Raw genomic sequence first — 24,708 nt, forward strand, 5'->3', positions numbered from 1 at the left:
GATCCAAACTTACCGTAAGAGGCTAGTTCTTCTTTCACTAAGAATATATGAATGTACACGAAAAATTGAAAAAATGTTTAACCTTTCGGGATTTTTTTTTACGAAACAGTTTTATTACATTTTGAAATTTATTTTATTATAAATCTGATTAGGTCCATTTTATTTAAAATACTGGTAATCTTTAGAAAACTCCACTTATATGAAAAAAAATTTAAGAAAATTAGAAGGCGAGATACCAATGTCTTTTTCATAATAATAATAACAAAGAAACTATGGAAAAACAATTGTTTTCATCGAAGAACGATTTCTTGAAAAGTATTGTTCGTAGGAAAAACTTTACATTGATATAAAATAAAATCAAAAAAGTTTTTTTATTTATGTTTTAAATCAACTTTTTACGTCTCTAGGGTAGATTAATGAACCCACCGGGTTGGTCTAGTGGTGAACGCGTCTTACCAAATCAGCTGATTTGGAAGCCGAGAGTTCCAGCGTTCAAGTCCTAGTAAAGCCAGTTATTTTTACACGGATTTGAATACTAGATCGTGGTACTGGTGTTCTTTGGTGGGGTTGGGTTTCAATTAACCGCACATCTCAGGAATGGTCGAACTGAGAATGTACAAGACTACACTTTATTCACGCTCATACATATCATCCTCATTCATCCTCTGAAGTATTATCTAAACGGTAGTTACCGGAGGCTAAACAGAAAAAAAGAAGAAGGGTAGATTAATGAAGATCATTTACCAATTTTTTTGAAGTTTTGCTTGAATGTACTTTGATATTGAATACCAAAATAACATTGGTCTGTATATTATTATGTTGTAATGATAAAATACATAGCAATTATAATGAAAAACCAGTAGAAAATATCTTCAACTTATCTGTGTAAATTATGTAATTTTTCGTTTCAAAAAATCTTACACTTAAGTATGTGGAACAAATTTCCTGAGAGACCACAAAAGAATCGCTCTGGAAAAAATACGGTACTTTTATGATAAAAAAATGGTAAATGTTTGATGACAGATAAAAAAAATATGTAGAGTCGAATTGAATAACTACTATTCTTTTTTTTTTTGTTGAAGTCTGTTAAAAAAGCAAAGGTTCATATTTTTAGATATGTATTTTTTTTAATAATGCGAGAAAATAATTGCTGAATATTATTTATTTTACTTAATTATAACATTATTTTAAAATTAAATCGTAACTGTATATAAAAATAACAAAATGTTATTTAAAAATATGAGCCTAATAGGCTAAATAAAAAATCAGATACTACTAAAAAAAATCATATACATATTTTATATTATATCTGATAAAAAATATCAGATATATTCTCACAATATTTGTACAATAAATTTTAATATCTGATTTTTTATAATTTTAATTTTTTAAATTATATTATGGCGTATTGCTAAAAATATTATCGAACGATTTTATTGGTTTATTAATTTCTGTTGTTGGACCGTTATTGAATTTATTCCAGTTAATCGGATCGATAATTTGTCCCTGTGCAGTTTTTCTACCTGGAATCAGAAAATAAAAGTAAATGAATAAAATCATAATTATTTATATTCTATTTTAGTCGCTTAGATACGGTTAAAATAATATATTAAACGAAATAAGATTTATTACAACTTTAAATGAGGCAACGTTTGGTACGGGATGCTTTATAGAACATATAGTTTAAATTATAATAGTAAAACATATGTTAGCTTGAGTATTAAGAAAATTAATTCTGTTAAAAAACAGATTAGGGGAGATATTAAGGATTGGGACTGGGAGATATTAAGGGCGGGCCTGCTATATTTCACACCTGAAATTTATAAAATGTTAATCGTGTATTATAATTTACCAATTTAAAGTTTTTTTAATTTATCAACAAACCATATTATCATAAAGGTGGTGCGGAAATATATAATTTTATATTTTTGACAAAAATTATAATAGCATCTTCGATCCGATGAATTTTTCTTCTTTGTTTAAAAATAAAAATCTTCTTCCTAATTATTTCAGGTTGTCTACTTGAAAAATTATTAAAATTTTTTTTTCTCAGGGAGATTTTATCAGAATGGGAACAGTTCTCACCCCATTAGAAAGTAATGGATAAGTTTTCTTTTTTTAGCATCACCCTGCGTAATCAGTACTTAATGTGAGTTAATAGTTAAAAGTGACTAATTTTAAATTCACAATTAACTTTCCAATTAAGAATATAGTATTATGGTTAAGGGAAATAAATTCTTTTTTACAACCTTCTGTATACCACTTTTGTAAACCACTTGAAGGTAATTGGATTAAAATCCGCTTGCCTTCAAGTGGATTTTATCGGAATATAAAAGTCTGATCTGAATCAAGGAGGTACCTTTGCAATGTAACAGTTATGTATAAAGCCTACTTTTTGCCAATTCTTACTTACGCGGCAGAAACCTGGACAAATGGTAGAAATATGGAAGTTCGAGTACAGGCAGCATAAATTAAATTCAACAGGAACATGCTAGGGAAGACAAGAAGGGATGAGTAAGGAACAGTATGATTAGAGAGAGGACTGAAATTGGGATGCCTTGTTGTGTCAATCGGAAGATCAAAGCTCACAAGTGGTTTAGGCATATTGAAATGATGGATGAAAAAAAGATTACAAAAAAAAAGAATGCTGCATGCAGAAACAGGTAGAAGACCAAAGGGTAGACCAGGAATGGAATGGATAAATATAGTGATTAAAGAAGTGCGCAAGAGAGGGGATGTGGTCAGTGTAATTGAAGAGATGGTTCACGGATCGAAACAGGTGATCAAATTTTGTCGAAGGCCCAACCCGAGGAAACTTGGATTAAAAGAAACTGAAGATGGAGATGAAACTGCTTTGTTTTTATTTTATTTATTTATTTTTTAAAAGGTTTTTTTAATTATAAGTACCAGGATTTTATGGTAATTATTAACATGAACTTTGAATCTCCATAAAATTGTTTACTTCAAATAATTTTGTTCTATAGACATCAAATGTCCGAAACCTTGTTCTTTTTCTTCTGCCAGGATAATGAATGTAATAATTTAATAATATATTACGATAAATTTTCACAAATTTCATTTAAAATGTACTTGTCTAAAATATTTATTGTTACTTATTAAATAAATAAATAAATGACGATCTATAATTACTTTTAGATCTTTGAAAGATTGTCTATACTATTTTCCTTAAATAGCTGAGTATTTTATATGAAGATAATCAACCATAATAAATTATTCTTGTCAGATATCATCGCTAAGAAAAGATATTAATTTTGTAATCAATATGTTTGAGATTTTTTTTCCAATGTAATATATACGATCAAGTTCTTTGGAATAAACATTGATCATTTCTTGAATACATATATATATATATATATATATATTCAAGACACACACACACACACACACACACACACACACACACATATATATATATATATATATATATTAAGGGATATCTATTATTACTTTAACTATTCTGTTATTCTCGTATCTATCCATGACATTAATAGAAAGGATACATTTAATGGACCGCTACTTTTTTCACTTATTTTTATGCAACTTGTTTGTCAAAACACAACGTATTAAACGTATTATTATAATGTACTAAACAAAAAAAGCTCGTGTGTACTTATGTACGCACGTAAGAAGCTATTCTTTTTTGGCGTGAATACAAAAATAATTTTTTTACGAATTCAAACAAATTTGAACTGAGGCAAACGATCGATAGATGACATTAAATATCGTGAATAAAAGTTTGAGTAAATAACTCTTAAATTAAATTAAATAATATTTATTTTATACATTTTAAAAAGTATTGAAGTATTCGTTTTCATATAAAACAAAGTTCATCAAATATATTTCGATTAGTTTAGTTCCATTGATTCTTCGGATGACCATTGAATAGGCACGAGGATTATGATATGAAAACTATGATACAAATAGTTTTATTCTATAATAGTGTATTTTATCAAAAATTTTGTTTTTGGTAAATTTAAAATTATTTATGCAAATTCAAGAATATCTGTGTGCTATTTTCATTCATTAAAAATTATAATTTTACTCGTAAAAAATAATACCTACATAAATATATAACTTCCAATATTGATTCATAATTTTCATTAAAAAAATATATATATATAAATATACGCTGCAATATAAATTAAAATTTTATGAATACGAACAACAATATTCACAGTTTAAAATATCCGTCCTCAGAAATCCGTGTAAATAAATACATATTTATTTATAAATCTGTTATGTTTACAACACATGCTAATCACTTATTTGCATTGAACGAATGACTGAATTAGACACTACAAATATTCATGGTGTGTTACATCGGCGCGCATAAATTACGTAACTTGCTGAAAATACACTCTGATCAGTTTCTCCTAACGCGCCAAAAGAAGTATAACTTCAAAAATTTGTCTGTTACCGAGTTAAACGAGCGTTATGTTTGTTTAGATTATGTTGACTCCGTGTACTGACGAACGCACGTATCAACATACCCTACGCTTGCTTCACCTTCATCTAATTAACGTTAAGTATGCATATTACAACGCTATTTAACGTTAATTAGAAGAGGTTAGCGAGCGAAGTGAGCATAGGTTATGTTGATATACGTACGATTCGTCAGTACACGGAGTCAAAAAAATCTAATGTGTTTTGTAATTTTTATTTTTCATTAAAAAATGTACTTTTTCTACTTTACATAAAGGTTATTATTCATTTTTTCATGAAATCTGAAGAATTTGCATCAACAAAGTGAAAAAAAAGTTGCGGTGCGATAACAAACAAATGCCTTAATTTTTTTTTTTGTAATAAAATATTCCATATTTCTTCATCTTAAATGTTTCAAATGAAGAAAGAATCCTGGTTGAAGATTAAAAGTTCTGATCGAAGAAATTTTTACTAGTATAACAAATCATCTTAGAAGTTGTTTTTTAAGACTGTAATTATTTAAGGAAATATAATGTTGTAAGCGTAATAGTTATTGGATTAAGGGTTACATTTTTAAACTTTACGTAAATATATGAAAAAGTGCGACAGTATGATTGTCACCTTTTTTTATATAGATATATATACACGTTAAGTTGAGTAACTTGTAGAATATAGTCTATTTTATTTAACTTTAATTGCAGTCACGAGCCAGTAGTCTTTCTAATATTTCACCGTATGATAATTACAACGTTATGGTTTAAAACTATTGCTTTACTTCTATATAAATAAATACATATAAAATTAAGTGATAGTAGCAATTAAAATACTTTTACGAAAACGTGTAATAATATAACATAGAAACTTATTTCAGGTTATATTTTTATGTAAATTACGTAATTTATGTGGTTTAATTTTTAAATAATTATGTAATAACATTTTCATATTACAACAATATACCTCTATAAATAATTAATAAACTGATATGAATTTTTATTTAGAATTAGTGAAAGAAATAATGTAATTATTATAATAAAAAATAAATTAGAATGCAATAATAAAAATAATTGGTGTAACCTTGTGTTTTGTAACCGATAAAATGTGTTCTACCACCAGGATAATTGGAATCATAACCGAATAATTCAGGCGTATCGTATGTTTGATAAGTATACTGGGTGTCTGGACTGTAAGTGTAACCGTATCCTGGTCTTGTTGTCCATGGACGTCTTAAGGGATCCCTAAAAAAATAAAATAAAACAGTATGTAGAAAAAATCTAAAACAAAAATGCGACAAAACAAGATTAGAAAATGTAGAATTATAAATTAGTAATTACTAACATTTTATTCATTATTTTAACAAACACTTTGTAATCTAAATTATTTTAATATAACAGGTTCATTACTTCTATTGAATTACAGACGTTAAAAAAAGTTTGGCAACACTTAAATACCTTTTCGACAGTTAAAAATAGAAAATGAAATTTTTCAAGTTCTTCTACCTCTTAACGATCTATTTTTCGATATAAGATCACCATATCCAAAGTACCCAGATGTGTTCCATTAAAGGGCAACTCAAAGTTTTTTAAATAGAAAGGGAGGATTGTGACAGATCATTTTAAAGAACATTGAAAAACGATCATATTAACGTAAAAACCTTCAAGTTACAACTCTAACCAAAATGAGTGATATTTAGTATTTTTCGAAGCTAGTTTTTCAAAAACATCTACGGTACCCCTCGAGTAGTAATTTCAGATTACGGTTTTAGTAAAACAGATCGTTTTGAGGTAGTAGTATTTGAACTATTTGCCAAATTTTCCTTTTTTTCTTCTTCATTGTTATTGTTGAACAGTTACTTAAGAGGCACTTTTAAAACCGCTATTAAAAATATTAAACAGCTACCATTTTGGATAGACTTTCGTATCCGGAAATGTTGTACGTCAAAATATTGTACCCATATTTGATTAAGACTAAATGTAACGGATTATTCTTTTACTACTGTACTTATTGAACTTTTAATCAAGATTTAGGCTTAAATTTTACAATAAAAGTGTTTTTGAGTGAGCAGTTAGATTTATTCTTACAGTAATGAGTATTTTATAGTAATTTTTCATGGAGTATTTTCAGTATTTCAGTAAATTATAATTCCTGATTGATTACTCATATTGTCAGTTACGAATGAAATTTAGGAAATTAACTATTTTAACATGATTTGTTATATAATTTTACTACTTCACAATTTTCATAGGTAGACGACATAAAATTCTACTTTAAATTAAAATTTCTATTTTTATATATAAAGAAAGAATAATACGATTTTCTCTTTATTCTTCGTTTGTCTTGCTTCAATAAAAAATTGAATTTTAAAGTTTTTATTTACTTTTTACTGGCTGTATTTACATTAATTTTCTCAGAATTAAATTTTCTACGAGCTTTTTATTAAATCATGCGGAATTATTAGATCTGCAATTATTAGTCATTTAGCAAAGCCATTGTACTACAAACCTAAAAAAAAAATTGTTATTTTACACTGAATTTTTGTGTTTTGTGTCTGATATTTTAAAAACTACTAGAGTTACAGGTCTGTAATCTGTATTTCCTGTCTTCTTTCCTGTTTACCCTTCAAAAATTACCGTTTAGGTAGTACTTCAGAGGATGAATGAGGACGATATGTAATGTATGAGTGTAAATGAAATGTAGTCGTCTTGTACAGTCTCAGTTCGACCATTCCTGAGATGTGTGGTTAATTGAAACCCAACCACCAAAGAACACCGGTATCCACGATCTAGTATTCAAATCCGTGTAAAAATAACTGCCTTTACTACGATTTGAACGCTGGAACTCTCGACTTCCAAATCAGCTGATTTGGGAAGACGCGTTCAACACTAGACCAAGCCGGTGGGTGCAATCTGTATTTGCTATTTCCCAGTTCAAATTATATTTTTTTCGTTTAGCCTCCGGAAATAACCGTTCAGGTATTACTTCAGGGATGAATGAGGATGATATGTATTAGTGTAAATGAAGTGTAGTCTTGTCCAGTCTCAGTTCTACCATTCGTGAGATGTGTGGTTAATTGAAATTCAACCAACAAAGTCCAGTGTATACTTTTCAGTAGTGCTCTACGGGGCGTCTCTTTGGGTTGGTGCTCTTAATAGGGCACGCGACAGGAGGAGGTTGTTGAGCCATCAACGACGGCTCAATCTGCGGGTTATCGCAGGGTACCGCACGATAGGTACAGAAGCGGCGTCAGTCATAGCTCGTGTGCCACCGATTGATTTGCAAGCCAGGATGAACCATTCTATTGGTTCGGGGAGTGAGAGGAAAGTGGCTGTGGATGAGATGTTCAGAGCCTGGAACGACAGGTTGAATGCGGCGGGGACTGGACGGTGGACACACCGGCTCATCAGTGACGTCAGGAGCTGGGTAGAGATAACGGTGACACCAATTACGAGCTTACCCAGTTTCTATCAGGGCACGGGTGCTTTAAAGATTACCTGTACCGTATGAGTAGGAGTACCACGAGATGCTGCTATGATTGTGGGGAGCAGGATACGGCAAAATACGTAGTGTTTTTACGCACGAGATGGAGGGACTTGAGGGCTGCCATGATGAGGCACGGCGCAGTAAACATGTATAATGTAATAAGTGTGATGTTGGGGGACAGAGAAGCATGGACGAGAGTGACGACTGTGGTGTCAGCCATAATTAGAAAGGCAGTGGTGGAGAGGGGCAGGCAGACTGGAAGACTGCAGTTGACCTGGGGCGGAGAGACCGATGCCGGACGGCTATGGGCCGTCAATTAGGGGGTGGTCGGCGGGAGCTCCTCGGAGTCGTCGTTCGCCGATGATCCCCTACGGACGTCACTCTGGCTATTCTAATTCGGTGACAATAGCGCCTAGGTGGTTGCCCAGGGGCTGTGTACATACCACGTGGATTAAGTGTCCCCCGCGTGACTAGAGGGGGAGGTTTTTTAGCGGGTGAGAGCCCCGCACTTGCCGTCAGAGCGGGCCTGGCGACGACTGGCAGAGCTTTTTCCTCTTCCTACAGTAAAAAAAACCACCAAAGAAAACCGGTATCTACGATCTAATATTCAAATCCATATAAAAGTAACTGCCTTTACTAGAGCTTGAACGCTGAAACTCTCGATTTCGAAATCAAATTATTTGGGAAGACGCGTTCACCACTAGAACAACTCGGTGGGTTAGCTCAAATTACACCAGTACCTCCAACTTTACTGCTTAATTTTCGTCCCAAAAATTACAGTAGGACTTCTTTTTATTAGAAGAGCTGAATTCCGGCTAAGTATAGAAAAGCGTTTCTATACTTATGTTTATCTGAATTTTTTTCATTATTTTCACCGTAAAACATAACTTGAAAGTTTCTCTATTTCTTCGTAGGACATCCTATTAATAAACACAATTAAAATTGCCTATATATAAATTGTTCTCATTTGTCTTATTTTATTTATTTAAGTTTTTTCAAACATAACTGAAGAAATAATTTTTTTTTCAATTGTTCCCATTTTTATATTAATTTTGTTTCTCACTTGGTGTTTTCTGTTTAGATGGGATTCAGCATGATTAGAAGAAAAACCCCAATCTAAAAAAAACGTGTAAAATACATATTAAAAGTTTCATCATTCCCTTCCAAAGTTTTATTATTCCCTTTAAATATATATATATATATTACATCAAAATTCCTTATATTATTATATATATATATATATATATATATATATATATATATTATTTTTTTATTTACTATTATTTTTGTAGCTAAACACGTGTATAAAGATTTATATGGTACAAACATTAACGGTGTGTTATATCTTCACTTAAAAATATAAATATTTCCAAATATACAAATATTTCCGAGTAGGTGCGGATTTCTTAAAGAAAATGAACTTTTGATATTTTATCTCTCTGAATGCGTAACAAAAAACTTTTATAGGACAAAAACTAAGCGTGTTCCTTTTTTTAAAAACCGCTTTTGTAATTTTCACGTCAGGATGCACCTTAACAGAAAAAAAGCATTTTCCTCTTTAAAAAAAAAGAGGAAAATGGTATAAAAATATCATTTTAATCACTTTTCCTTGAAAGCTTTTATTTTTTATTTCGAAAGTAGTAGAAAGGAGATTCTTGTCTCCTTTCGGCAAAACTACTTTTTTTCTTACAAGCTGAGAATGAGAATGATTTTGAATCCTGAATTTCACGCTATGAAAATCATATCTTCAATTGTGTGCAAAAAACCTTTTTTGAAATTTCAAACGGAGAGATTCTTTTCCTTTCTTTTCAAAACAAACTTTTGTAATATACTTATTGGGTATTAGTAAAAAATTCGCGGGATAAATGATTTAAACTAAGATGGAAATAATTTTCATACAAAAAAATATTTAACTTCAAATTTTAATATTTTATTACTGTTTGGGGTATTCGATTATTTTGTCTGCCATTTATTTATATCTTGTGTTTAATTTTCAATTCGTTCATCTATCTGTGTTCATATGTGGATTAGGGCTTTCTATTTGATAAAAAACATGGCGTGTTTTTAACTGAACGTGATTAACTGAATGTGGTTGACACTAAGTAATTGTGTGGTAGAATTCAGTAATTTTAATGCTTTTGACGAAATGAGTTTCTACTGGAACTTAGTTTTTACTAAGAATGTTTATTAAAAAAACAGTTTTAAACGAAATGATACTGATATCAAAAAACCATTTCTATTTTAAAAATCTGTTATTAATTTAGAATTTTCTTTAAAAAAGTACATGATAAATATATATAATAGACAATTGATATACAATAATACATAATAAACAATGTTTAAGCGTTCCATATAATAAGTAAAAATAGAAAAATTTGATACAAAACTCTTACCGCCCCGATTTAATTTATACGTAATACGTATCGCATTTACAGAAATAATACAATTCTTATGATTATTCGTTGTTTAATAAATGAAATCGGGCCAGTAAGAGTTTTGTAACAGATTTTTCTATGTTTTGCTTATAGTATGGAGCGCTTAAACATGGTTTATTATTTATTATTGTATATCTATTGCTTATTCTAGTGGTTCCCAAACTTATCCGAGTTGTGGCGCCCCCTTTCAAATAAAATTTTTCCATGGTGCCCTACCCTAAGTAAAAGTATGACTACTCGGAAGTAAGAGATAAAAATAAATAAATCTCGTGTATCTTCATTATTTTTCTACTTTATTAACATTAAATTAATAATTATAAATGTCTAGGTTCAATTAATTATGAAGCTTTTACAGTATTTCGCGGCATCCCTGTGAAGAGGCCGCGGACCCCCGGGGCGCTGCGGCGCACAATTTGGAAATCACTGATCAATCACATATATTTAACCTGTATTTTTTTTAAAAGAAAATTCTAAGTTAATAACTGATTTTGATAACAGAAATGTAGTGTCTTACCTCTTTTGATATCAGTATCATTTTGTTAAAAACAGTTTTATTTATATTACAGAAATTTTTGTTTTTTGACCGGAAGAAATGATATCTGGGAAACTCTTACAGTACGGTTTATAATTTCATTGTAATTTCTTTTGATATCACTGCGTTTTGTTAAATTATTCGTTTATTTTATTTATTTTTTTATGAATTAATGATTTTTATCTTGTGGATTTATTATTAAAATCTATTGCCTTTCTAGAACAAACAAGTATAATTTTTTGAATTTCTCGGCCAATCTGTTTTCTTGACAGTCATATCATTCACTTCATACCATATTTTTCCGTTTTTAATAAAACTAGTGTAATGACCTTTACGAATGGAAAATCCGTGATGTAATATTGCACTTTGTAAGTGTAACCCTCGATTTTTATCGTAACTGTGGACACGCTTTGTATATTATTATTAAATAAACTTTTTTTTTGTTTCTTCCACAATTAGTTTAAATTAAATTAGGTTAAAAAGTTCTAAACGTAGAACAAAAATTTTACCAATCGATGTTGTTTTTTTTTATGTAAAAAATTCTTTTTTGTTTTGCTACATTTGCAACACTTCCCTACTCTTCGTATTTTTGGTGTTTTATTAGCAGCTATAATCTCTTGTAAACATTTTGAAGAAAAAGTGACATATTCGAGGCCCGCGGTTCATCAAATGGGAGGAAAGAACGTTGTCTAACAAAATTTTTTGAATGTATTCTTCATTACTAATTGAACTGAAATATAATGTTTAATGCCTATTTTTTTATTTTTTCCCCCATTTTCATTTCAATTTTGGGTTAGATCATGTTTAGAACTGTAAACATAGTTCGTTGACTTCGCCGTGCCGTCCAGTTCTGCAACCTCTTACCGGCAAAGTTCTAACGAACTTCTTGATATAGACGTTTACTGTTTATAATCATTTACTGTTTGTTGTGAGTGGGAGTCGTCGTTGGATGGCCCTCTCTCATGTGTTATTTTAACATATTTACTAATGGTTTCGTCAGGAAAACCTATTGTAAATTTCCGTTCTACAGAAAATAAACACATTAACATGTGTTATTTCATTTACCTTGAGGGTTGTATTTTAAATAATATATAAGAATTCGTATCTGGAAGTATATCATGTGATTCAACTTGCCATAAAATTATTAATGTAAAATGCATTTTTACTAAAAATTTGATTATACTACGCAGAATTTAATAACCGGAGTCATTAGGTTATTATACTCCCAGAATAAAAAGGGGATACACGATTGTTTTCTTTTTCTAATAAAAGTTAGCTTAATGGTACACTAAGGCTAATTTGAATAAAAGTAAATCTGATCAAACAGTTTATAGAACTGTAATTTTATATGATTACAGAATGAATTTCCAAAAGAAATTTCAAATTATTTGAAAATATTTATTTATTATTTTAAATTGTTAATTCTCAAGAAAGTTTCATTCCTGTTGATCTCAAGATTATAAGGAATTTACTTCCCTTACCATTAAACTGTGGTCTTTCAAATAAGATTCGAATAAGTTTGCTTTTCAAATAAAAGCAAATTTTGTAATAATTGAAACCTTTTGATTAATGAATAATTTTTTGCTATACTTTCACATCACTTCTTAGTAAAGTGATAACTATCAAATACCGAAAATTTTATTAAAAGTTTCTTTATGCAACTATCATTAAGAATGAAAAATCATAATAGAATTAAAAAAATCTAGAATTATTAATTTACTTCTGTTTACAGTAAGCAATCATATGAATTAAAAAAAAAACAAATTTTAAAAAAAACACTCGTAATAGAGATTTATTTTAATTTTATTAATTACTTTAAAACCCGCTTTATAAATCTCACAATTATTAATTCAATAGCAGAAAATATAAAAAAAAAGATGTATTTTTACCTTTGCCAGTAATCAGAGTATAATGGATTGTTGCGCCACTTCCACCAATCTTGTTGTCCTCCCGGTAAACCAACATCAGATTGAGGATTAACTCTAGGAGGATTTTCTTTTTCTGGTGATCCGTAAACTAATAAATTTGGTAATATAAAAATTACCTAAAAATAAAAATCATAAAAATATTAACTTTCATACGTATTCCTACAATACTCAAGCTTAAAGGTTATAGTAAATTAACAATTCACAAAAATAAATATATAAGTTTTATGAAATATAAAAAAAGAATACGTTTATACAAACTTTTATAATCAAAAACTTCATTTTAGTAATACAAAAATAAAAATTAATGGCTTAATTTTTGATATGATTTTTGTATGATTGTTATGTACGATTTCGTAAAACTGTAGTCTAACTTGTAATCTAGTAATAAGGTCCAAGGATCTCTTCTCAGGGAATGGTAAATTTATTTCTAACAAAAAAATATCGTAATTCTAATTAAAATCTGTGGTAAAGAAATGCTCTATTTTAGAATAAAGAAATAAAACTTATAAAAATGGTCAATTTAAAGAAGAAAAAATAAGTTTTGTGTAACCAGTATCCTAAATTTGATTCCTGTAGATTTTTATGTACGTATTAATTTTGCTTTTAAAGCAATTTATACATATACGTATGTACAGAATGTTCATGAAGAAACGTAAAGAATTTCAGTGCATGTTCTCCAAATAAAAATTTTAAAAAATGTTCATATCAATAGGGGTCCAGGAAAAGCTTCGTTTTCAATAGATCCCAAGCAAGAGATAACCCTGTTTTTCGTTCCAATGATAAAATGAAGTCATATTGAAATTTTTTTTAATTTAAGTTAAAGAAAATGTTTCATAATCTCGTACAGTTTGTGATTTGAAAAATTGAATAAAACAGGTTCATAAGTGTATCTCTAATAATTTTTTTATAAAATTATTATAAAACTCAAAAATGGTGATGTGAAATACATTATTAAACGTTTGACTTTAACTTAGTTAAACTGTCATTAAAAAAAATTAATTTTGGAATAAAGTTGATAAAAAATGTAATTCTGAGAAAATGAGTAACTTCGACTGAACATGAAAAAAAGTTAAAAAGATTTGACTTTTGTTAAAAACAAAACATCAAAAACATGGTAGTAAAATACCGTGTATATTCTTAACCAAAACTAGAATAATTTTTACGTTCTTGTACGAAGTAAAAGAAATATTGTGATCGCGAAAAATTTCGGTATTCGAATTTCAACGGAAATATCCATTTTGACTAGTTTCGACGTGACTTCTCTATGTACGTATGTATCTTGCATAACTCAAAAACGATTAGCTGTAGGATGTTAGAAATTTGGAATTAGGACTGTTGTAAAATCTAATTGTGCACCTTCCCTTTTGATTGTAATCTACTGGATCAAAAGTGTCTAAAAAAGCCCAAAATCCAAAAAAATTGAATTTTGGACTTTTCCTTAACTGCAGTAATAAGCCCTCATGTGAGCTTTTCAACGATGTATCATAAGTGGTACTTATTTTCATTGGTTCCAGAGTTATATCAAATAAAACTTTAAATAGTGAAATATTTGGATCTCACAAGGGGAAGGCACATCGGTTCGAATCGGACTTCATTTTCTTTTTTTAACTTTTTTTTAATTTAAATATATTGATAATAATTATTAACCTCCGACTGAAAAAAATGTTTAACGATAAATAATAATTCAATAATAGCAATTAAAAAAAAAAGATAAAATATCAGAAGTTATTAGTGAAATAAAATTTTATGTACTTTTAAAAATTGTATATGTAATTTAATAGGCGTAAAAGGAAGTCATGTGGTGTCTACATCAGATTTTTTAGTATTGGAAAACATCTAAAAACAAAGTCAATTGTTAAAAATAATGACGTATTAAAATCTTACTTTTAACATAGGAGTATTTTAATCGTATGTTAGATATGAGTAAAGTACTCATATTTTAGGACTTTTAGCCGGTTAGAGCTCGCTTCGCTCGCCTCTCCCTGTGTTTATTAAATTCATCCTTACGATAATGATAAATAAAAATTTATAAAAACTATCAGTGAATTGTAATTTTTTCAGAACCACAGTTTGGTCAGTGCAGGGATCCACTAATCATTTTTAAAATTTTCCATCGCGACTTTGCTCGCGAAATACATAATCAGAATTATAAACATAAATTACTATCGCATTGTTACCAAGTGTCATAAAAACTGATTAAATAGCGGTAGCATAAAACGGCAAACGTTTAAAAATCAATTTGAATTTTTTACCTTTTAGAATATAAAATGAAAAAAAAACCCGAAAATGATTTTCAAATATATTTATCTGAAGAGTATTTTCAAGCCCAAATCGAATGAATATCTCGTTTAGTGTAGTCGAAAATGGTAAAAATTTACTATCATTGCTTGAAATTCTTTTTACCATTTCTTCATCCTCTTTCAAGATAGGATTTTAAAAAATTTATAAATTGGTTTTTAGATATTCACATGAAGATTACACACACAAAAAAAAAAACAAGTTAATATCTTCTTCATTTGTTATTGAAAGAAAAGAAAGTAAATTTCATTGTTACTTTATTTTAACCCTTTAACCCGAAATTTCAAAAACTCCTTTCTTAGTAACACCGTAAGAAGAATGTGTATAAATATTTTCATCAATTTATCATTAGTTCTTACTGGGCGCGATTATGAATTAGTCATGATGTTTTTTTTTAAATACGTTTATGTATAATTTCTCGTGTATATATATGTATATATATATATATACATACATATTGTAATAAAAAATAATTTTTATTAAAAATGAAAGTGAATTTTTAATCACTAATTATAAATGTGTGTGTGTGTGTGTGTGTGTGTGTGTGTGTGTACGCATGTGTGAGAGAGAGCGTTAAAGAATGTTTTTTAATATAATAATAATAATAAACAAATTCTAGGAAAAACCTTTTTTAATTTAATTTATTAAAAATGGTGAACGAAAGAATCTATTACAAACTTAATAAAGTATAATTTTACTATCTTTACGCACTGGAATGTTACAAGCATTAATTTACTTAATATTAATCAAAATCAGCGATTTTAAAATTTTTTGTTCGACGACCTCCAAAAAATAAAAAAACAATGAATATTTCGCGACCCCCAAATGCAATCCTAGTTAAAATGATTTAGCTACAGCTGTTTGCTAAACTATTCGATTAAATTAGCGAAAAGAAAAACTATCTTCTTTTCCATACAGAAGACAGATGGTTATCGCGAGGCAAGGTGTTAGTTAACCCGGTTATTGGAATTACGAGATGATTTAATAGTATTTTTCCAATATAAAAAAAAAAACATTCTCAATGTTTTTATAGATTAATGAATGTTGCTTAGCTGATGTATTTCTGTATTTAAACAAATTGAATTTGAATTTAAAAGGACGTAATATAAACATTTTATTAATAACAGACAAAGTTCATGCTTTCATTAAGTAGCTTGATATCTGAATTATTCGGCTTCAAAGTAGATTTTGATATTTTTGATCCACTCACTTTCGAGTATATTAAGAAAAATTTAGATGAAGAAGACACTACAATTCACCACAGTTTGAAAAAGATGATAAATTTGCGTGAGCTAAAAATTCAATTGGCCGATTATTTCCCAGAAGATAAAAATGATTTCTGGAAGAGATGGGTACTGAATCCATTTAGTCAAAACGTTGTTGCAGCTGCTAAGTTACCGGTTGAAATTCAGGAACAGCTAATCGAAACGTCTACCGATAAAACGTTTCAACTACAATTCATATCTGAAGATTTAGATACGTTTTGGCCTGCTCGTCTAAGTGAGTATGGAAATTTAATCATAGTAGCTATGAAAATATTAATTCATTTTGCCAAGTCTTACGTATGTGAAAAGGGTTTTTTATTTATGGTTACACAAAAAACTAAATACAGAATCGTCTTTCATCACTTGAAAACAATTTTCTTTTGTGTATTTCTAACATAGATCTGAGTACGGAGAAACTTTTAAATGAAAAACTAACTCAACCATCTCACTAATTTATTTTCTTTACATGAGTACTCATAAATGTAAGTAAAATGTTTGTAATAAATGATTGTTTTCCTCAAAAAATGATTTCATTATTGTTTACGTGTTAAGTTGTAGAATAATGCCACGAACCCCATTTCATATTACCGCGACCCCCAACGGTTTGATTGAGAAACGCTGATCCGAACAAATTTTCAAAGCGAACAAAAATTTGACAATTCGTTTTTTTATTCGGAAATCTTGTTCTGATTTTTTAAATTGATTCTAGTTGTAATATTTAATTTTAATATAATGATTCCTATATTTATCAATGAGTCTTTGGAAAATGACAGTGACCCTGCGTTCCGACTGTAAAAATATTTATAAATTCTACCTAACCACATTATTAAAAAAATAAAATAAAAAATTTAAAGTGAAAAAGTAATTTATTTTATTTGGTTTACGTTAAAGTTAATAACTGTTTTCAGAGAATTCAGCTTAAAATTTTAACCTTACTATTATTAATATTTTCTAGGATATGACAAAGAATTAAAGAATGCTTAAAATCGTTAATATACCAAATAGATATAATCATTTATATTGTTGATCGTCTAAAATGTAGCTTTTTTAAAAGTCGTTAATTAAAAAAAACGAAATTTGATCTGAATGTAAAATTCTTTCCTTGTTACTAGATAAATTTCTCTATTACGCTGTATATATATTTATCCATTAATGAATAATTCTCTTTAATCATATAAACTCGATTTTTACAGATTTTTGAAATTGATTTTTTTAAAACTAAAACTTGGATATTGTATTATTTAAAACAAATGTAACACCCAATAATATAAATGCATATATGAATAGTCTCGTGTAAAATATATGAAAAAATTTATAATTCTGTACAATAATGATAAAATTAAATTAAATTTTTATTAAAATCGTACATAAATTTGTTTTGACAAATTTAAATTTGAAAAATATAAATAAATTTTTATGTAATATGGCCGATGTAAAAACTTATGTTTTTCAGTCGAAAGGGGGCGTTTAGAAAGAAATTTGGTAAAATAATTAACATATTTCTTGAATTTATTAAAATAAATAATAAAATAAAAATAATAATAAACAAAAATAAAATATTTTTCTTTAACCTAATATTTTTCTAATTTTTTTATTTAAGAAATATTGCTGCACGGTGTCATTTTTCATATTATCACATCAAAATTTTGTATACATTTCATAATCTTTTTAAATAATATTTTTTAATTGTATATATAGGTAAATTTATAAAATAAAATAAAAAATTAATATCGATGACATTTTTGGTTTGAAAATATTTTACTTAATAATGTAGTTTCTTGTAAAGAGTAACTATAGAATATCCTTTAGAATTTAAGTGATGAATATTTTATAAAATCCAGTTTTTTGTATCTCATTAAAAAAAAATAATAAAAAATGTAGACAATATTAATCATACTAAGGTTAAAATTAAACATTTAGATTTAATCTTTATAAGGCTGTCAACTATATGAAAACAACTTCATTTATATTTAAACAATCAAAGTAATTCAATAAGGTTTAATATTTTAAATATTATATTTAAATTAGTTGCAATTCTTTAAATTTTGATTTTTTTATTTTTATTTAAATATTAATTAGCAAAAAAATATTTAAAAAAGTTTTCAGAAAAAGCTCCTTAATGGAAATGTTTTTTAATCAAATTCATAAAAGTATTAATAGAGAAACTAATGAATAAATTCACCAAACTATATAATATAGTAATATTTTGTCAAACTAGCCATAAACATTCGAGCGTTTTCGACTATTGATGACATCATCAGGAGTATAAAATAATATAAAATTAGTTTAAAAAAATAATAAATATTATTATTCAAATAAATCAATAAATGATCATTTTTAATTATTTTATACTTCTGATTATGATTTAAATAACTGAAACTGCTTGAGAATGATTATTATTAATATATTTACAGCAAAATAATATAAGAAAATATTATTTAAAATTATTTAATATTAACTATTATTTTTAATTTATAAAATAATTTTAACAAGTATTGAAAAAAATAATATATTTATTACAAAATTGTATTAATGATGTAAAATAAAAGACCGCTTACTTACAATAAAGTATGCAAACATATTGGCACTATGTCTCGTTGCTAAAGTGTTTATCCTGACTGTTGCTGTTAAACACCTGTTTATATAACAAAAGGAGGATGTACCACTCTGTGTATGATGTTTTATGTCTATTAAACGATGGTATGCTCCAGATAACTCCTTATTCTATTTATATATATATGCAGCCAATATTTAATCACGAAGGATAAAGGATAATGATAGACAATCAAGCGTCCTTGAACTCTAATATATATTTAAAAAATTTTTTAAGTACTTGTACTGTTTTTTGTAAATATATTTTTTATTCAACTTGTTATAATATTTACAATCTATGACCTTGAATCATTTGTAAGAGCATAAAAGTGTTAAATACATCATATATTTCGTCTGCAGAGTAATTATGTTGTCATATAGTTATCTCATATTTTTTACTTTTGTGTGTGTGTGTGTGTGTGTGTGTGTGTGTGTGTGTGTGTGTGTGTGTGTGTGTAAGGAAAGAAAAAAAAATAAAAAATGTATATATATTATAAATTGTTCATTTAATATATATGAATTACTTTTATTATGTGATTTACTGTAATTCTGTGTTTTTTATATTTAACATAGTAATTTAGAAGCAACGATATTTTCCAGCAAGACGTGTCTAGCAAAACTTATTAGGAAGGGTTGATATTTTTTCCGTCTTATTTTAACTTCCATAGTATTCCCCCCTCCGCCCATTAAAAATTAAGATAAAATGAATTTTATAAAAATAAAAAAAAAAATAACAAACCTATGTCGGTAATTTGTTTGACACATTTTTTATTTTTCTTATTAGAATTTTTTAAGTACTAATCTTATTTTTAAACTAGTCAAGAATACAGTTTTAAAATAAGCCTTCAAAATTATCCCTATAGTAAAAGAAAAAAATAATTTAAAAAAAATTTACTTCTCTGCCAAAAAATTGTCTCACTCGCTGAATGTACTCATATCACGGGTTGCATTTAAATTCGGGTGGTGCCAAAGAAGTTTTGGCTGAAGCCTTATAGTTTGAAATTCTGAGGAGGTTTTTTTTTAATGATATGGGTTCTATTTATGTCTTTGAAACGATCTCATATTAAATTCTTCACATACTATCTATGACAGTATCCTGAATATTTTCAATGTAATAATTAATTTATTTTCCCTAAAAATGAAAAAAAAATAATTGTGATAAAATTAATACGTTTAACGCTAGCAGTTAAGCTGATACTAATTATCTTAAAAATCAATCGATATATTTATCGTACCAAAAAAACTTCAACTACACTAACTTAAGGTTTCCCATAGAAATATTCAATGCCAAAAAACAAAACCGAAGAATTTGAAATATTTCTTTCCAACAAGCCACCAGATTTTATATGTTTTTCAGAACATTGTATGACTAGCGCAGAAGCCATTTCTGAACTACATAACTTTAAGTTTGCTCAAGTTTTGATAGAACTGGAGATAAAGCTAGGGAGACTCAATGTTTTTTAAAGACTATCTTTTGAAAAAAATAGTTGAAAGTTACTATATATTAATGGAAAAAAGTAGCTTTAAATTCTGTTCATTACAATTGCCTAGTCTGATATTCATACTGGTGGTATAGAACTTCTGGTTTTTCTGAACATTTTTTACATTTTGTTTTTGTCTTCAATCATTTGACTGGTTTGATGCAGCTCTCCAAGATTCGCTATCTAATGGCAATCGTTTCATTTCGGTATACCCCTACATCCTACATCCCTAAAAATTTCTTTTCATATTTCAAATGTTACCTGAATGCACAATTTTTTCCTTCTACCTGTTCCTCCAATATTAAAGCGACTATTCCAGAATGCCTTAATATCTGGCCTATAAGTGTGTCTCTTCTTTTAACTATATTTTTCCAAATTCTTCTTTTTTCATCGATTTGCCGCAACACTTCATTTGTCACTTTATCCAACCGTCTGGTTTTTAATATTCTCCTATAGCACCATATTTCAAAAGCTTCTAATCTTTTCTTCTTAGGTATTCCGATCGTCCAAGTTTCACTTCCATATAAAGCTACGCTCCAAACATACACTTTCAAAAATGTTTTCATGATGTTTAAATTAATTTTTGATGTAAACAAATTATATTTCTGAATAACGGCTCATTTCGCCTGTCCTATTCGGCCTTTTTTTTTTACATAAAAAATTTGAAACTCCTATTATAATTTTTAATAAATTCAATGACATAGAATGTTTTTAATGTTAAATTTCTTCACAGTTCTATATCTGTGACGAATGAAATATTAACTCGGTTTGAATTAACAGAATTACATATTTTTGTCTTCCACCTAATTAAATTTAGATATATCTCGGCCACCAGTATAGACAATATTTTTATACAAATTTATTAAAGATAATTTTCGATTCTTTTCCGCAGATTACGGTCTTTCGGACCGCATAATTATTAAACTGAAGTAACATCATTTGTATTAATGAAAAATTATACGTCGGGATAATCGTCACTTTTATTCTTTTAAAACTGTTGTAAATAATATTTCAACTAGAAATTTGAGAATTTTATTGTGGAAAAAAATTGGAAATATAGTAACAAAATTAACGTTCGTGAAAACTTTATAATTTTCTTAATATTTTTTCACAAGTCCTTATATGTAGCTTGCTGTAAAGTAAAAAATAAGCAATTTAAACATAAAATAAAAATTCATGAATTATTATTAAAAGGATTGTAAAATTTAGATGTACGCTAAGAAATCTCCATGAAATGTCGAAATATAATTTGTCTGATAACTTATAGCGTAAATTCTGGAACTAATTTATGCTGAAGTTATTTTTAATGCTATAAAATATTATATTATGATAATTTAATATTTAATTTAAACAATAAATCTAGAATATGTGGGACCAGTTATCAAAAGTAAAAGCATATTTCGAAGTAAAATAAGTCGTATTATTCACCAGAAATAATAAAAGTATTATAAGAATTAAAAATACGACTGTCAAAAAAATAAAAATAAATAAATTGAATTAAAAAACGACAATAAATCGAACCAAAAAAAAAAAACAAGATATGGAAATAAAGGATTAAACATCGTTATGCAGCATTTAATTAAATAAAATAATCGATGACCAATCAAATTTCAGACAGCTCTGAATATCAATTATTCTACATTAAAGAACCCCCCGAATGTATTTAAATAATTTCGTTGACGGACAAAGTTTTCTTATCTTCCTGGTAAGAACTTAATCATTAGACAATCTTAATACCTGCTATTTCTACAACATGAAAAATATATTTAAATAGATTAAAACTATCTGAAAGTTGATTGGTTACCCATTATTTTATTTAATTAAATACTGCATAACGATGTTTAGTTATTTATTTCCGTATCTTGTTTTATTTTTTTTAGTTCGATTATTGTCGTTTTCAATTCATTTATTATTATTTTTTTTTTTAAATTGTTTTTATTATTTAATATTTTTTAGTGATCATTGAGAAATATCACGATTTGAAAACTTACGTATTTAAACAGCACGTATTTAAACGTGCCGAGCCAAATGAGGAAAATTTCAATTTATTTAATTGGTTTATACCAGTCTAAACTTAACAGATTTCTCAAGCGATTGAGTTCCTTGAGAGACTTTTTATCTTGTGGATCATACAGAAATTTTCCGAGAACCAAACAACTAATGGATAAATTGTCCAATTGTTTCACACGAACAGTGCTACGTAGGCCTGGCTCTTGGCAAATATGTGAGTGTTCAGAGCTACGACAGCTCTATCTAAGGTAGTCCACCCTTGTAGTTTACGCACCGTCACAGCTCAGCACAGTATCACTTGCAGCATATGCCTTTCCACTTTGCCTCTTCCCCCTAAAGGATCAAATTCGACAGTAGTGGGCTCGATTATCAATCCGATGCCGACAGCGTTATTTCTAACCGTACTGTTATAAAACTCAACAAAGACCGTTTGTCGGAGCTCGCCAGGCTCAAGCTGGTCTCGGCGTAGCGCAGGCCACTCGATTTTTCTGAGTATATCAGTTAATTTTTGTTCTGGTTTGGTTGATTGTGATTTTGAATTATCTAGCAAATATCCCATTTGAATTTTGAAAATTGGGAGCGCGGTTGTGAAGGTATAACAACATTTTCGAATAACCGTGATCTGTTAAATCGAGAGTGTGCCTGATGCATGCAAAAGTTAGTCTTACTAACAAATACCCCTTTTGAATTTTGAATATCAGACGATTTTATTGCAGAGATATAAGAGTTCCTGATTGTACTTCCCAAAACAGCGCCCCAGGGGCACCCCGTTTGTTACCAGTTGATAATGATGATTGATCTAGCCTCGCACAAGGTGTTCGTCTCACCAATCTAGCCTCATATGCAGTCACTAAAAGAAGCCCGTTATTATTAAACAGATTTAAAAAAATATATATTTAATATCATTTTAATTAACGTAAATTTTATTCTATTATTACACAACTGCCCAAAAATGATTGTAATGTTTTTAGGGTTTATGCATGAATGTATGTTTGTATGTGTGTATGTCTGTTCTATCGTAGCAGTTCAACAATCGAATCGATTTAGGTGTAAGACCCCGCGTTGAAATCCTTACGTTACGGGAATTGTCATAGGCTATATAAATATGTAATTTAATTGTAAATACAAGGCCAAAAAATAAATCATATACACGATAATAAATGGATAATCGATAGTATTTTCAGTATAGATTTATTTCAATCGAAAATAGTTGTGTTTTAAGATCTGCTACCATATTAAATGACTGAATTACGGCAGTCAAATTTACTAATTTTTTTATAATAGTTATTACTGTTGTTATTTATTGTTTATAAACATTCAAGAATAAATCTTATGATTTTTTGACAGACAGTATGTTCGATCATGTAAGGATGCTCTTTTTACTTATAAATATTAACTAATAATCCTTTTCTTTTATTAATAAAATTAATAAAAAAAAATAATCTACGTTTTGAAATTAAATAAAATAATCTGCAAATTAATTGACAACGGACTGTTTCTAACTTTTTTTCCTGTTTAGCTTCCGGTAACTACCGTTTAGATAATACTTCAGAGGATGAATGAGGATGATATGTATGAGTGTGAATGAAGTGTAGTCTTGTACATTCTCAGTTCGACCATTCCTGAGATGTGTGGTTAATTGAAAAACCCAACCACCAAAGAACACCGGTATCCACGATCTAGTATTCAAATCCATGTAAAAGTAACTGAATTTACTAGGACTTGAACGCTGGAACTCTCGACTTCCAAATCAGCCGATTTGGGAAGACGCGTTCACCACTAGACCAACCCGGTGGGTGGACTGTTTCTAACTGGAGAGAGTCGTGGAGGGAACCGTGTCCAATCGCCCGGGGCACCACCATTAGTCCGCTTTGTGCCAAAATTTTTTTTGCTAAATATTAACTAAAAATCCCTTTCTTTCATTTTTTATACGACTTCCCAAGAAGGAGTGTAATGTGTTTAGAGTGTATGTATGTTTTTTTCCATCGTAGGAGCTCAACGGCTGAACCGATTAAGATGTATGACTCCGCATTGGAATTCTTATGTTACCGGGAGTGTCGTAGGCTGTAGAAATGTGTATATATATGACCAATCAAATTTCAGACAGCTCTGAATAGCAATTATTCTACATTAAAGAACCCCCCGAATGTATTTAAATAATTTCGTTGACGGACAAAGTTTTCTTATCTTCCTGGTAAGAACTTAATCATTAGACAATCTTAATACCTGCTATTTCTACAACATGAA

The 24,708-nt window shown here is 28.5% G+C and overlaps 1 protein-coding gene across 1 annotated transcript; it reads right to left on the reverse strand.

The window, feature by feature from the left end:
- Positions 1-1,146: 1,146 nt before the first annotated feature.
- On the reverse strand, positions 1,147-19,093 carry LOC142331099 (uncharacterized). The gene is made up of 4 exons (XM_075376770.1): positions 18,941-19,093; positions 12,777-12,931; positions 5,518-5,678; positions 1,147-1,523 (listed from the first exon to the last, which is right to left on the reverse strand). The coding sequence occupies exons 1-4, from the start codon at positions 18,956-18,958 to the stop codon at positions 1,399-1,401; spliced, it is 459 nt and encodes a 152-aa protein (XP_075232885.1). The 5' UTR covers positions 18,959-19,093; the 3' UTR covers positions 1,147-1,398.
- Positions 19,094-24,708: the final 5,615 nt, after the last annotated feature.

This window comes from Lycorma delicatula, chromosome 10 (assembly GCF_047948215.1).
Source record: "Lycorma delicatula isolate Av1 chromosome 10, ASM4794821v1, whole genome shotgun sequence".
Taxonomy (NCBI): domain Eukaryota; kingdom Metazoa; phylum Arthropoda; class Insecta; order Hemiptera; family Fulgoridae; genus Lycorma; species Lycorma delicatula.

What these genes read in the sequence shown, in the direction of transcription:
- LOC142331099 (XM_075376770.1), bottom strand. An exon ending in TACTCTGATTACTGGCAAAG is followed by an intron (nt 5,679 to 12,776) that starts GTAAAAATACAT and finishes TTATTTTTTTAG; the next exon opens with GGATCCCTTAAGACGTCCAT. An exon ending in TATCGGTTACAAAACACAAG is followed by an intron (nt 1,524 to 5,517) that starts GTTACACCAATT and finishes TTCTGATTCCAG; the next exon opens with GTAGAAAAACTGCACAGGGA.